At 57.9% G+C, this 14396-nt stretch overlaps 1 protein-coding gene across 1 annotated transcript in view; it reads left to right on the top strand.

Annotated features, from left to right (window-relative positions):
* The first annotated feature begins 72 nt into the window (after positions 1-72).
* SH3GL1 (SH3 domain containing GRB2 like 1, endophilin A2) overlaps positions 73-14396 on the top strand; it is a 29891-nt gene continuing 15567 nt past the window's right edge. Inside the window, exon 1 of the mRNA XM_004771449.3 lies at positions 73-325. Within this exon, the coding sequence (XP_004771506.2) occupies positions 281-325 (45 nt within the window). The 5' untranslated portion in view covers positions 73-280. The remainder of the gene's footprint in view (positions 326-14396) is intronic.

Consider the following 14396-nt stretch of genomic DNA (forward strand, 5'->3'; position numbering starts at 1 on the left):
TTGGCCGGTAGGGGGCGCGCGTGCGCAGCCGGGGCCTGGGGGGGCGCGCGCAGGCCGGCACCGGAAGTGTGCGGTTGCCATGTAATATCCTGGCCGCGCGGGCGCGCGAGAGGCTGAGGCGGCGCCGGGACGGGCGCGGAGCTGGCGAGAGGGCGGTGGAGGCGGCGCCGACGGGGCCCGCTGAGGCGCGCGGGGTATCGGCGGCGCCCGGGAGCCTGTCGCTCGCTCGGTCCCTCCGGTTCGCTGGGTCCGGGCGGGAGCCCCCACGGCGGGAGGCAGTATGTCGGTGGCGGGGCTGAAGAAGCAGTTCTACAAGGCGAGCCAGGTGAGCGGAGGCCGAAGCGGGGGGATCGAGCCCCGGGCCCCAGGCCCCAGGCTGCCCGGGGTCGGGAGCCGGCCAGGCCCGCCCCTGGCTCGGGACGGGGCCGCGGGCACCGAGGGGGCGGCGTTGGCGCGTGTCCCCCGCTGGGTGGGGAGAGCGCCGGAGGGACGGGGGTGCCTACGAAGTGGCCCAGGCCCTGCCCGCCATGTGGGCTCTGGTATCCCCTGGAAGGGTGGGCAGACCCCTGGCAGCGGCGGAGATGCGCCCGGAGGTTGACCCGGGGCAGGGCCCCCTCCCCTGTAAAAGGGCGGGGAGTGGGGAAAGAGCGGGCGAAGAAACAGTCCTGAGGCTGTCGACACCGGACTCTTGCCAGAGAGCCCAGGGGCAGGGAGATTTGGCGTCCGGAGTAGTTCTTTAAAAACAAACACACGAAAACCCCTTTTGATGGACCCGGTACCGCGTTGGGACGGGGTAGAGTGAAAAGTCCGTTTCCGCCTCTAGTGCCTCGGGCCTCCCGGCCCCTGTCCCCAGCGGCGAGGACTGTCAGCCAGGTTCACATCCCTTTCCAAAGATCGGGTTCACTTTTTCCTTTACAAAACACACACACGCGGTGGTAGCATAGGCTACCCAGCCCTTACTGCTTCGCGCTTTCCTTAAATGGGTTTGGAGATAACGCTAGAGCTGGGATTCTCTCCACCTCAGATCGCTCTCTGGTGCGGGGTGGGGTGGGGTGGGGGTCCTGGGCACTGTGGGGTGGTGAGCGGCATCCCCGGCCCCACCTCCTCCATCCCAGGAGCACCCCCCACCGGCCTACACCACCTCTACCTCCCTGTGTTACCAAGTGTCCTTGGGGGAACTCCCCTTACCCCCCAAGCTACTGCGCTGGAGCATAACCCCAAGTTTCTTTGATCTTTGTAGTGGGTTGGTGGTACTCCTGTCATCTCTCTGGGACTGGCTGAATTTCGACCGGTGGCGGATGTGTAGATGGTTTCCAACCGGTTTTTGCTACAAATGACACCGCAGTGATTAGCCACTGACCATCTTTGCTCACGGGTGGGATCGGACTTAACAGGGTAAATGCCCAGAAGGGGAATGCTGAATCCGAGAGAATAGGGTTTTTTTTTTTTTTTAAGATTTTATTTATTTACTTGAGAGAGAGACAGTGAGAGAGAGCATGAACGAGGAGAAGGTCAGAGAGAGAAGCCGACTCCCCGTGGAGCTGGGAGCCCGATGCAGGACTCGATCCCGGGACTCCAGGATCATGACCTGAGCCAAAGGCAGTCATCCAACCAACTGAGCCACCCAGGTGTCCCGAGAATAGGGTTTTAGTTGTGACAGAGAAGTACAGGTTTTTTGGAATGTCCGTGACCCATTGCCCGTGAGTCTGGTGCGAGCTGTGCGCCCGCTCTCCAGAAAACTGGGCGATGGGGGCAGTTCAGCTTAGAGTTTCAGGTCCACGTCACGTCCCAGATTCCTTGACTCCTACTGGTTCCCGCTTCTTAATCTCAGCTTCAGGGCTGGTGTGGGCCCTGCCGGCAGACTGGGCTTTTCCCACAATTTGGAGAAGTTCAGGGGGAGGGAAGAGAAATGAGTCCACAGCAACACAGCTGGTACCTTTTGCCCTTGGTGGAAAAAGTCCTGACCCCACCCTAGTGTTTTATCTAGGGCAAAGCCCAGACAATGGCCAACCCTTGGAGGAAGAGAAACTTAATCCAGAGGGGTTCTAGGATTATTGCTGAGAGGACAGCCCTCTGCCCCAGCAGGATAGAATTAAAGGGACCTGGCCCTGGGTTAGACCTCTCTCAGCAGACACCAGATCCCCAGGGCTTGACCAGAGAATCTGGGGATGGTGCTTACTGTCTTGGACCTCGATGACCTTAATGTAGTCCCTCCTGCCAGAGAAGCCCTCTCCTCACAGCCCGCAGCTCTCAAGGCCCATGCTGGAGGCCCGTGCTGACCCAAGCAGGCACACTCTGCTAGAGGCACTAGCTAGGCCACTCTGGCCGGCCACCAGAGCTTTATGTCTCAGGGGAAAGCAGGGTGCCCTACGCTCAGATCTGTGATAAATAAATACCTTGGAACCTGGAAAGCACCGAGCAGCGTATGCTGCTGGTTCACATTGATTTGTGATCTCGCCATTCTTAAGCCCATCCCCAAACAAGGGCCGCAGTGGCCACGTCCTACTCTGGGAACGGCTGTCTTGGCCTCCTGACGGATTCTCTGCCGAGCTGTGCTCTCAGGACTCATGCTGGCTGCGCTCTGCTCTCTTCCAGAATAGTTCCCACAGGCCCCCAGCATCTCTGTTGTTTATCGGAACGTGTCTGTCTCCGTGTGTGTCTCTTTAACCCACTGAGCCCCCCCGGGCGCCCTTGTGTGTCTCTTTTCTTGTGCTCACTGCACCTCTCTTCATCCTCTTGTCCTCAGAGTAGGGTCGGCTGTTGAGGAGGACGAGGCCGTGGTTAATGTCTGTTGAATCCTCCCTGTATGAACCGGCAGTCTGCTTTCAGCCTCTGGTCTCATTTACCTGGCAGAAGAGTAAATGCACTCCCCTTTTTACACAAAGCGATGTGGGGCTGTTTATATCTTCCTGTAGGACGCGGGTTTTCAACTAGGGCCAGTTCTACTCTCTAGGAGACATTGCAGTATCTGGAGACAATTTTGGTGGTCACAAACCTAGGGATGCCCCCCAGCACGCTGTAGTGCACCGGGCAGCCCCCACAACCGAGAATTATCTGGGCCCAGATGGCCGTAGTGCGGAGGAAGAGAAACCCTGCCCTAAGATTTGTGAGAAGTGAGGATAATTACAGCAAAACAAAAACAAAAACAGAAAACCAGTACAACACCAACAGCTCTCTCCTGGGCCATTCTTACGACAGCTGCCTGCTTTTCTTCGTTTTCAGAACACAGATAACCAGGAATGCGCAGATGGACGTGAACAGGTCGCAGGTGGTTAGAATCCCAGGGTGTCTTTTGGCCTCTGGTATTTTTACGAAGACATAAGCGTACGCTGGGGTGACTAACCTTCCCTTCTTCTCCCGCCCTGTGCACCCTTTCAGGGAGGTGTGGCAATGTGTGAGACGGTTTTTGGTTGTCACTGCTTGGGGAGAGGGCGCTACTGGCGTTGAGTGGGTAGAGGCTGGGGATGATTGCTAAACACCCTATGGTGCACAGGACAGCCTTCCCCACAGCAAAGAATTATCCGGCCCCACATGCCCGTGGCACCGAGGTTGAGAAACAATGCTTTGAAACAGGTTCTTGATTTCAGAGGCTTGTAGCAGTGCTGTTTCTAAATTGAGAAAAAGAAGTCGGGTGGTTGTGGGAGAGAGTGGGGCCTGGAGAGGCTTGGTTTCCAGAAGCTGAGGCTGTGACGTTAATTGAAAGTTTCTGATCTCATTGATGATACTGGTCACAAACCAGTTATTAGTATCTGGCAGTATCCTGGCAAATTTCACCCCAGCCCACCTCTGGTGCAAACGTTCAGGTCTTGTATAAGGTCAGTTCAGGCTCGCATGAGAAGTCTGTGAGCTTTTACTTGTTCAGAACGGGCCGCTGCCGAGGCTTGCTCAAGAGTCTGTAGAGGAAAGCGCTGGAAAGAAGAGGCGTCTGTCTGGGGCCCCAGTCCTGGTACTCGTGCACATCTGGAACTGGGGGAGATGCTTTAATCTGAGTATTTCTGGGGGAATAAGGAGGGTCAGGGGCCCCAGCTAGTGAGACCCAAACTAGGAAGTTCACTTCTCGTCGTGGTTCCATGTTCATTTCCAGGCCTAAGTTGTTCCCTGGTTTCTGATAATTCTTGTGGCCAGGCCAGATTTGAGAGTGTAACTAGGGATAGATTTGGCAGCTGCCTGGAATGCTGGCTCGACTGACTTTCTTTCTCTCTCTCTCTTTCTTCTGCCTGCCTGCCTGCCTGAAAGGAGGGCGAGACTTTGAGCTAAAGATTGGTCCGTCAGAGCTGGGGGGAAATTCACCACTGCCATATCCCGTAGCTTTGACGTTCCCCGGGTGCTTTCGAGGCTCTGGGTTTGTGCCTGGGAGGAGAGATCCGACTTCCTCTGAGAGGCCTGTGGTGGGCCGGGGCACCCAGTTTCCCAGCTTGTTAGAGTAAGTAATATCTGGGGGATGTGGCTGGTGTTTGGAATGTCCCCAGTTACTACCTGTTCTGACCTTTTTAAAACCTTATTGTGTGGAATCAGGCTTTTGATTCCCCAGCAAAGGGTTTGGCCTCTTAAGTAACAAACATGGGATGGTCTTAGATGCAAAAGTGTGGAACATGCACCTCCTTCACCTGCGAGACATAAAAGCATGGGACCTGTGTGCTGAGAACAACAGTGACAGGCTGAATTGGGTCCCTACCCCAAGCCCTTGAGCTCAGCAGCAGTGGCTGACTTCCTGGAGCCTCTCAGCAGCCCCGGGAATGGCTTTGGCTACTGGCAATATCCAAGTGTGATGGAACCTGGGTTAAGTCCAACTTTGCCGGAAGCAACTCTCCTGACTCCGTCTGTTAGAAGACCCTTGAACTGGCCATGTTCCTGTGGGACCCTGGACAGAGATGCTCCTGTCCTGCTCCATTGGTGGCCAGTCCCGGCTGTTCTTCCCACTCGGCTTCGGTCACCAGCCTGGTGTTCTAGGCTGAACTGTGTGAGACCACTCTCCCCCAGAGGACCCCGGGACCTCCTTGAACCCCACCACTTCCCAGGCCTGTCGGTAAAACTGGGTTCGCCCGACTGCTTTCCCAGGACCCACTGTTTACAGTCCTGGAGGCGCTCTGTAGCCAAGCAGAATCGTGCTAATTCTTATTAACGAACCAGGAACAGGAGGGCACCCTGCTCTGATTCTGCTTCCGTGTCTGGCAAACGTGAGGTGGCAAGTTCCCCTCTGACTCAGAACGCTGTGTTTATTAAAGACCTGTTAGCGTGCTGGGTGCACTTCTCCCTGCTTATCTGGCTCCGCGTGAGGGCAGAGCCCACAGGGTACTTAATTATAGTCTGCGTGCCACTGAATGATGGCCTGTGAGGTTAGGGATTTCGTAGTGTCTCCCTGTTCTGTTCAGACATTGGGGGCTGCCACATTCCTGAGACCCCAGCACTTAGCGAGTGAACCGGGCATGCAGTGCTGTTCTGCATGCACACACCCCCCCCCGCCCCCAGCCTTCCCTTTGTGAAGGCCCCTGAACCTTAGTATGTGTGCGGGCCTGAGCTCACTGGTTGGCCCCTCAGGTGTCGATATGCGCTTCTGCTCGCTTTTTTCCTCAGAGGAAACACTTGGCGCAGCCTACTCAGGTCTGCCCTTTGCCTCTGGCGTGTGCGTCCCAGGGCCTTTGACCCAAGGACATAGGCCAGTTCTGCCCCGGCCCATCTCAGCCCTTCTCCTGCTCTTCCGTTGTCACCATTTGAAACTGATCCAATCTGGGGAAACTTAGTTTTTAATAGGGGTCCTGTGGCCAGCTTCCTCCACAGGGTTTTGGAGGCAAGTGGGCTGCACGTTTTGGCACTGCGGCGAGTTGCGGGGCGCTGGGGCGGGGCTGGAGGAAAGTCTAGTCGTCTTCTTCTGCTCCTGATTTCCAAGGGGGGGGCGGTGGGCAGGCGCGGTGGCGGTGAGATGTGTAAGCTGTAGGACGGTTTCCAGCAACAGACCTTCTCTACCCCTGGGGTTAGGAGCTCTGCAGGCCCACTGAGGGGTCTTTACCTTTGTACTCCAACCCCGATGGCTTTTCCTGCCTGGTGAGGTGTCAGGGGTGGCTTTTTGGATTCTTTTTCAAAGCTGTCCCTGGCGAGCTGATTGGAGGGGTGTGTCAGAGGCGCAGCAGCTGGTTTCTGTCTTCTCTCCTCTTTGCTCTCTCCTCTCTCCCCTCCCCGCTTCCCCCCTCCTCTCCCTTCCCCCTCCCCTTCCTCCCTGCCTTGTCCCTGTCCACCGCCCCTCCCCAGCAGCTCCCAGGACTGAATTTGGCAGCCGCTTCCACTGAGCACTCACTGCAGTTTGGGTACATTTCTACTCATTTCCTGTTAGGCAGTAACCAGGGTTCCACGAACCCAGGATCCCAGAGGACAGCTCCATCTTCCTTTTCCGCTCAGCTCCTAGAAAAAAACCTGCTGACTGGGCCCAGAGAGCGGGGTCATGTGGAGACTCCCAACCACAGCAGGAAAATTGAAGTGTGATTTCCTCCAAAGGACCTGAGTCAGCATCGGTCACTGCGCAGCTGCTCGGTTTCCATACCTGGGAATCGGGCGCCGCCAGTGGTGCCCACCAGTGGCCTCTCACCCGGTGCCCGAGACCATCCGCCCAGTGGCCCCTGTCCTGGCAGGGCTCGCAGTCGTGGGGAGTGTCGTCCTCGCCCAAACATGCGAGGGGTCCACCGAGTGTCACAGAGGGCGCAGGCTCTTCTCCCGGGCTCGGCAGCCCTACTGGCCTTTGGCAGCCCTCCTGGCCTTTGGTAGGTGAACTGAGGTTCACCTACCACGTGTCCCTTCAGCCTCTGCTCGGCATCTCCCCAGCCCCCGGCCACTCAGAACCCCTGTCTTCCCATCTCCGACTCCTGTATGGCTACCTTCCCATTCGAGGACCAAGATGGCATCTTTGTCACTGGATCCTAAGTTTTTGTGGGCAGGGCCCTTATGGCTCTACCACTGCTGTGTGCCCCGTTGAGCCCAGTCCCTGGCCGGTCCTGGGCACTCAGTAAGTATTGGATGGGTAGATGGACAGACGGATGTTTGCACACTAGTGAGCAGATGGTGGCGTCACGGGCCGCCGGTGCAGATGCCGGAGGTGTAGTGTCAGCACGCCTGGAGGAAGCCGAGCCTGGGACTGGTGGGAAGTGGGAACACCCCCCGCTGACCCAGCATTCGGGACCTCCTGGAGCCCCGCCTGGTCCCAGTTTTAAATCCCACTTCTTCTCTTCACGGGTGGCGCACTCCGGTCTGACCGGTCTGCCGGCCGGCCGGGCCGCCTCGCACTGCCTCGTTCCTTGAGCCTCACCTTCCGCATCCCAACCGGGTCTCTCTGTCCACTTCCTGTGTGCCCTGTAAAGCCCTGTTTGTGTCTCCCTTTATCCTTGCCCTTGCCCGGGGCCGCCCACTGGAAAGGCTTCTCCGTGTTCCGAGCAGCTGACTGTTCTCCTGCCCACATGCCGTGTGCCAGATATTTCCGTACACCAGTGTGTGCTTCTCCGCTCACCAGACCTGAGCTCCTGATGGAGCACGGCTGCCTGGTGACTTGTGACGGGCCCAGGGCCCCCTGGGCCATTGCTTGCTGACTAAGTTGTCAGAAATGGAGTGGGGCAGTCCAGGGACAGTGGCCTCCCGCCATATCCCTGGGGGTGGCTCCTGCTTAGGCCTAGGCAGAACCCCAGGGAAGCAGAGTGGCTGACAGCCCTCCATCAGGAACAGGCCCAGCTGGTTTAAAAATAAGAAATCAAAACTCAGAGATTGGTCCCGTGGCTTTGGGTTGGCATGAGAGTAAGTGTCTGGTTCTGTCAGTACGCTCGGGGGAGTTGCCAGCCTTCACCGGGGCCCTTAATTCACATCTTGTTCACCAGCACCTCGCTACCCCGCCCTGGTTTTTCTAAAGCGCAGCAACCGGATGATGAACTTTCTGTCATTCAGGGTCTCAGCCCCAGGACTGAGGAGCAATCCACATTCTTAGGAAGCCCCGTGGGAAGGAAACTGGAAACTTCCTGCTCCTTTTTGCCCCCAAGTCTCCCTCTGGCCCCTGCCACTCACCTTCCCAGGACGAGGCCCCACAGCTGTCTGGGGGCCGAGGGGCAGACGGGCAGGCATCCGTCCGCCTTGGCCCGTCAGAGCCATGACTGTCCAGAAATGGACCCTCAGCGCCGGCCCTTCAAGGCCAGTCTGTGTGGTGCGCAGGAGGGCAGCTGAGGGAGGGGGGTGGGATCTCTTCATCTCCGAGTCTAACCCGGCTGGTCTAGGGTTGACCTTTAGCTCCTGAGAGGGAGAACCCTCACTGTGGGCTAGTCTCCCGCTATTTCTGGCCTGCACAACGCAGCATTTCCCCCATCTTCGTGGAACGTAGGGGCCGCTGCAGCTCCCCGCTGACCGCCAAGTGTGTGGGTCAGGGCCCTGAAACGCGTGCAAGGGATGCCCCACGCTGAGCTGGGCTGTGAGGAGGTCCTGGACCCCGGAATCCAGATGGCTTTGTCCCCCAGCTTTGGTATGGGACATCTTCACTGCAGAATGATCTGAGCTGTTTGTCTCGGGGCCCCTGAGTGTCCTCTGTCCTGGCCTGCACTTCCCACAGCGGGTCCCCTGCTCTGCCCCCAGCACAGCTTCAGCTCAGGGGGCGGGGGGGGGCCCTTCTTTTGAGCGGGCTCTGGAGTCGGGCGGCAGACGCAGGAGGGAAGTGTGCTCATTCAGGAGGGTGGGGAGAAGGCCCTTCTGCTCAGTTGCCTCCGTCATGCTTCTGGGGTCCAGGAGTCCGCCGGGCTCTCCGGCAGAGCCGCAGGGTCGACCATGCAGAGGTCACTGGGGTAGCTCCCGGTGCGCTCAGCAGGCCCTAGCCAGTTGGCGCTGGGGTTCCTGGTGTGCCGTCAAGGGTACGCTGCTTCTCAGGCACCTTGGTAAGGCGGTGGCCGCTGGTATTAGCATTCCTTGTCATTAATCACGTCCTTCCGTTGGAACATTAATCTGGGTACATCGACCCCTCCGCCCGTTGTCGATAATCATTTGCTGATACCTGTTACCCAGCTGATGTCATGTGTGTCCACGTACGGTCGCGCTGCCTCCCTGCTGCTGTTGCTGTGTCACGAAGTGGTTCAGACACAGAAAAAGATACAAAGAAGGGCCACCACAGTAGCCACGTGTCCACAAGAGCGTCACTAAAACCCGGGCAGTGCGTCCCAGGCAAAGCCCCTCCCTCATTTACGCCTTTACCGCTGGGCCAGTGGCGCCCGCAGGTGCACAGGCTGTCTCCCTCCCGGTCCGCCCTCGGCCGGAGGGTGTCGCGTGACTGTCCGGCGTGAGCTGCTCGCCGCACGGGCGCGGGTAGCTCCGGCTTCAGCGCTCCGCTGGCTGGCCTTCCCTGGCGTGACCGCACCGTCCCCCGCTGGTGGGCATTTATGATGTTCCCGTGTCTTTGCTCTTTCAAACCGTGTGGCAGTGAGCGCGCCCGCCGGTGTCCCCTCGGGCATGTGTCTGAGAGGTTTTCCAGACTTAGACCTCATGTAATGGAACCGTATAGGTTTTCTGTGGTAGCAGCTTGGAAAAAAATTGTCAGTTTGCATGACCTGAAGTCCTGGGCCCAAAGCTGACGGGAGTCACGTGTCTGAACACTCATAAGGGTGATATTTCCAGTGTGCTCTGCGGTTCCGCCCAGGGGCCCCGGCCAGGACACCGAGTGGGCGAGGTGGAGGCTCCCCAGCCTGGGGTTCGCTGGGGGGTGCCTGGGAGGGACACGAACCTCGGATAAAGCAGGGAGGCCTGCAGCCGCAGCCCACACCCAGAGCCCTCTCTGCCCCGTGTCTTCCTCCCAGGATTCATTTGTGCATCAGCCTGTCCGCTCCTCAGTAGCTTAGTTTTCAGCCCTGCTCTCCGCGGGGAGGCCGCGTGTGCAGAAAGCACCTGGCATCCGGCTTTGTCGCGGAGGGTCACTCACGCTGACATACACAGTCGAGGCTCCCTGGTGGGAGATGCTGCGTGTACAGGCTTCCCGGCCACTGGGATTTCTTCGTGGCCCCCAAGTCAGCGCTTGGGGCACTTAGCTGTCCTTGCAATCCTGTGCCGAGGCGCAAACAATTCTGTCTCCCCGTGTGCTTGCTCTCCCAGCTGGGGGGGAGCAGAGTGGCTCCGTGTTTGTGTTTCAGCCCAAACTGTTAACCAGGGTCCTTGCGGTATTGTTAAGTGCCACATTTTTTTTGCATTTTTGTGCTTTTTGTGAGTGACTTTGCTGTGTGAAACAGCCCCAAGCCCAGAGCTGCAGGGCCAGCTTGCGTTCCCAAGTACAAGAAGACATGTTGTTCCTTATGGAGGAAACCCGTGTGTCTGATGAACCTTGTACACGAGGGGGTTATGGCGCTGTTGGCCAAGTTCAGTGTAGATGAGTCAACAGCGTGTGTTAAATACGGTGTCTTGAAACAGACGCACATGACAACAGGGTTATGTATTGATCGGCTGTGGCCGGAGGCTTATAAGAACCTAACCCTGTTGTTTCCCCTCGGAGCAGTGGGTTCATATTCAACAGCTCAGTGTTCGCGGTGACTTTCTAGAACAGGAGTGCTATAGATGGGTGGCGAGGCCCTCCCGTGGTTCCTTGTGGCGGGCAGGGGGCCTCGACCTGCTCCATGGAACCTGTCCGTGTGCTGCCTTAGCGTGGGGGCTTGCTGATGGGAGCCAGGGTGTGGACCTGGAGGTTCAGAGATCACGCGGAACTGACCCAGTGGGCCCCATCTAGGGATCAAGGCACTTCCAGACAGGTTCCTGTCGCCTTTGTGGTGAGAGGGAGAGGTCAGGGAGAAGGGAACGTGGCAGGTCTGTTTGGCTGCCTTTGAGGACAGGACAGGCCACAGCCAAGGGCTGGGGGCCGCTCTAGAAGCCAGGAGAGGCACCAAGACCCCCAGCGCCCGTAGGCGGGAACGCAGCCCCGCCAACGCCTTGGACTTGGCCCGGTGAGATCCATGTCGGACTTCTCGCCTCTTTAAGATTTGTGTTTGTATCGTTTTAGTGTCTGGTTGTTGCGCATTTTGTGCTGTTTGTCACTGGGTTTGTCGTGATTTGTTACTGCAGCCATAGGTCTGCACTGTCTGAAAGCCTTGTCCTGATAAAGGTTTTCTGCTCCTCTGTAAGGGTGGGTGTGTGCACGCGCGCTCGCACTCGCGCTCGCGCGTCTTATCCTCCCTTAGCTCTCGCCTCCAACTTGACGACCACAGTCCGCCAGAAAATAGGGCTGGTTCACTTGGCCAAGTCGACTTCTGGGTCACTGTGCTGAGAACAGGTTCCCCCCGCAAAACGGCTGTCTTCAGCCAAAGGGCTCTGTGGAGGGACTCCGGAGCTCTGCGGAAGGCACTCCCTGGCTCCTGGATCCCACCTTGGTGACTTAAAAGCTGATTGATAGGAAGTCCTCCGCCACCATTGTTTAACAGGAATCTGTGTTCAGGTTTTATGCCAAAAACACTGTTGGTGCCTCTACCCTCAGGGCGGCACCTCGCAGGAAACACCACAGGAGGGTCACCAGCTCCTGCTGACTGTGTGGAAGGAAGTTGGCAGGTCTGGAGTCCAAGGGCCCCTTTCTTCCCATCATAGAGCCTGGAGCTCACACTAGATATTCTTTGCTTAATGACCAGACCACCCCATCTCTAAGAGGGACACTTCAAGACCCCCTGAGGGCATTTGTTTCCATGTCAGCCCTCAGCTCCTCTGTCCTCGGCATGGGTTCAGATTCCGTGTCCCCTTGTCTGTGCCTTTCTTCACATCATATCCTGTTCTCCTTTCTGCATCAGTTTATCCTTCAAAGCCAGGTTCGGGGTCATGTCCTTTGTGAACTGTCCCTGGTTCTCTCCCCACAAGGAGGAAGTGGCTTCTCCCTGTGAGTCCCTTCTATTAATCTTTTTTGTGTGTGGTTTTATTAATCCTTTCCCCCCTGCTATACTTGGCATATATAATGAATTATTGAATGAATAGGGCAACCTTTTCAAAAGGGGGAAATCTGGCCTTCTGACTTTGACCCCAAATCTTCATCCCCATCCTGACAGAGCACATCAGCTCCGGGCAGGAGAGTGTCCCAAACACGAATGGTGACTCAGTGATTGGAACAGGGCTGATACAGTAACACAGGGTCCTGTGACCAGTGCTGGCAGCGAGAAACCAGGGATGATTCCCGAGGTGATGACCCTGGATTCTGGCTTTGCATTTGAACGTGGGAGGAAGAAAGCAGAGGAGCACACAGGGCTTTCTAAATGGGCGGCTAGAGCGAGTGCTGGAGCCTCGGGGCTGCTGGCTTGCCTTGTTGCAATCTTTCCGCCCTCATCCAGGAGCCCAGACGCCGTGTGTCAGTGGGGTCTGTCCTTCCCGGGAAGTGGAGGCGGCCCTGGGTGCTGCGAGGCGGCCCTGGGTGCTAGATCGGCATCAGGAGGTGGGGAGGGATTTGAGTGCGCTTCTGGCTCCTAGCTTAAGAAGCAGCGACACCAGACATATATCATGGGGTGACAACGGAACAGGAAGGCCACTAGGTTGGGAGGCCGGGCTCCTTTCAATGCAGAAAAGCATTGCTGAGGGGTCCGGTGAGTCGAAGCAGCAGAGTTGTCTTGGCAAATGCAGCTGCGCCTGCACCCCCAGATTGCGGGGCTGAGCTCTCATTTGCAGAGTGTGAGCGCCGTAGCCAGGAGCGCGTGTGCGTAACTAGGGGTGCCTGGTGGCTCCGTCTTTCAGCGTCTGCCTTTGGCTCAGGTCATGATCCCGGGTCCTGGGATGGAGTCCTGTGTGGCGCTCCGTGCTCAGCAGGGAGTCTGCTTCTCCCTCTCCTGCTCCCCCCATCCCCAGCTCCTGCATGGGCTCTCTCTCACTCTCAAACAGAGAATTGTGTATTGCAGCCACCTGTCCACAGACATTCTTGCGCCGTGAGCTTTCTGGAGTCGAGGTCCCGTTTGTGATCCCTCGGAGTTTCTGCTGCAGAAGAAGAGCTAGCGGATTGGCCTGCTGTGGGCGCAGTTTCTAATCCCTGCCTGGCTCTGTGTGGTCATGCGTGTGTGGGACCACGGGTCCCTCAGGAGGGCTCTCCTCCGGGAAGCCTTTCACCCCATTGTACGGGCCACATGGCCGATCCTGCTTCCGGACCTTGCCTGAGCCGCGGAACGATGCCCCAGCTCTGCACACAGCCCTCTGGCCGCCTTTCCTCACGTAGCCTGTCCCGCGGTGACCAGCAGGCGTGCACCTATAGTCTGTGGGTTGTTTTGGCTTTTTTTTTTTTAAGATTTTATTTATTCATTTGAGAAGTGGAGGTGTCTGGGTGGCTCTGTTGGTTAAGTGTCTGCCTTTGGTTCAGGTCATGATCCCAGAGTCCTGGGATGGAGTCCTGCATCTGGCTCCAGGCTCAGCGGGGAATCTGCTGCTGCTTCTCTCTCTGCCGCTCTCTCTGCTTCTTCTTTGTTAAATAAATAAATAAAATCTGAGAGAGAGAGCAAGGGTGTGCATGCACACGAGCAGGGAGGAGGGGCAGCAGGAGAGGGGGAAGCAGGTTCCCTGCTGAGCAGGGAGCCCGACAGGACTCGATCCCAGGACCTTGGGATCATGACCTGAGCTGAAGGCAGACGCCTAATGACTGAGCCCCCCAGGCGCCCCCGGTCTGTGGGTTTTAAAGCACACTCACACCCGAGCCCCGCAGCACATCGTCACCACCTCCCACCCTACAGCTGAAGAAACAGAGGCTCAGCAGAGTCCGCGTTCCTGCGAACAGTCGTGGCCTGGTAGGCAGAGGCAGTGCGTGTTTCTGCTGAGAGCGCCTGCCCAGCGGCTCCCGGAGGGCAGGGTGTGCGTGCCAACGTGTATCTATTTACTATCTCAACGGATATTGGTTACCCAAGCACCTGCCGGGATTCAGGCCCACGCTGTACCCCCCCGCCCCCCGCCCCCCACCGGCTCCTCATGGTAACTGCACCGCTGGCTGACGAGGCGCCCTGGAGCAGGGAGGTGGGACCAGGCTGTCCCAAGTGGCCTTGCTGGAATGAAGATCAACCCTGAGGGAGGAGAACTGGGAACTGCACTGGTGCATCGGTGGCCTGCGGCAGGGTCCCTGAGAACCTCCAAGTCCTGGGTTCTCCCCCAGTGCTAGGGCACAAGTGCTGATGGCTGTGTGTGTGTGTGTGTGTGTGTGCGCGCGCTCACGTGCGCCTGACCACGCATCCCGAGGAAGGACAGGCCCACCTGCCCTGGTCACTAAAGGGTGGGTGGCAGCTGGAGGGATGGGGCAGTTTGTCCTTGTGCCTGCCGGGAGCCACCTGCCTGACCCGGGCGACTCCTTCCTCCTCAGCCCTGTTGGTGTCCTCATCTGTGCGGAGGCGCTGGACAGTAACTCTGAGACTAGACTCCTTCCAGCTCTGGCTTTCCAAGACCGGCTCTGCAGCTGACCCGGGCAG

The sequence above is a fragment of the Mustela putorius genome, unplaced genomic scaffold (genome assembly GCF_011764305.1).
Source record: "Mustela putorius furo isolate JIRA1106 unplaced genomic scaffold, ASM1176430v1.1 tig00000095_pilon_pilon_pilon, whole genome shotgun sequence".
In the NCBI taxonomy this organism is placed as follows: Eukaryota; Metazoa; Chordata; class Mammalia; order Carnivora; family Mustelidae; genus Mustela; species Mustela putorius.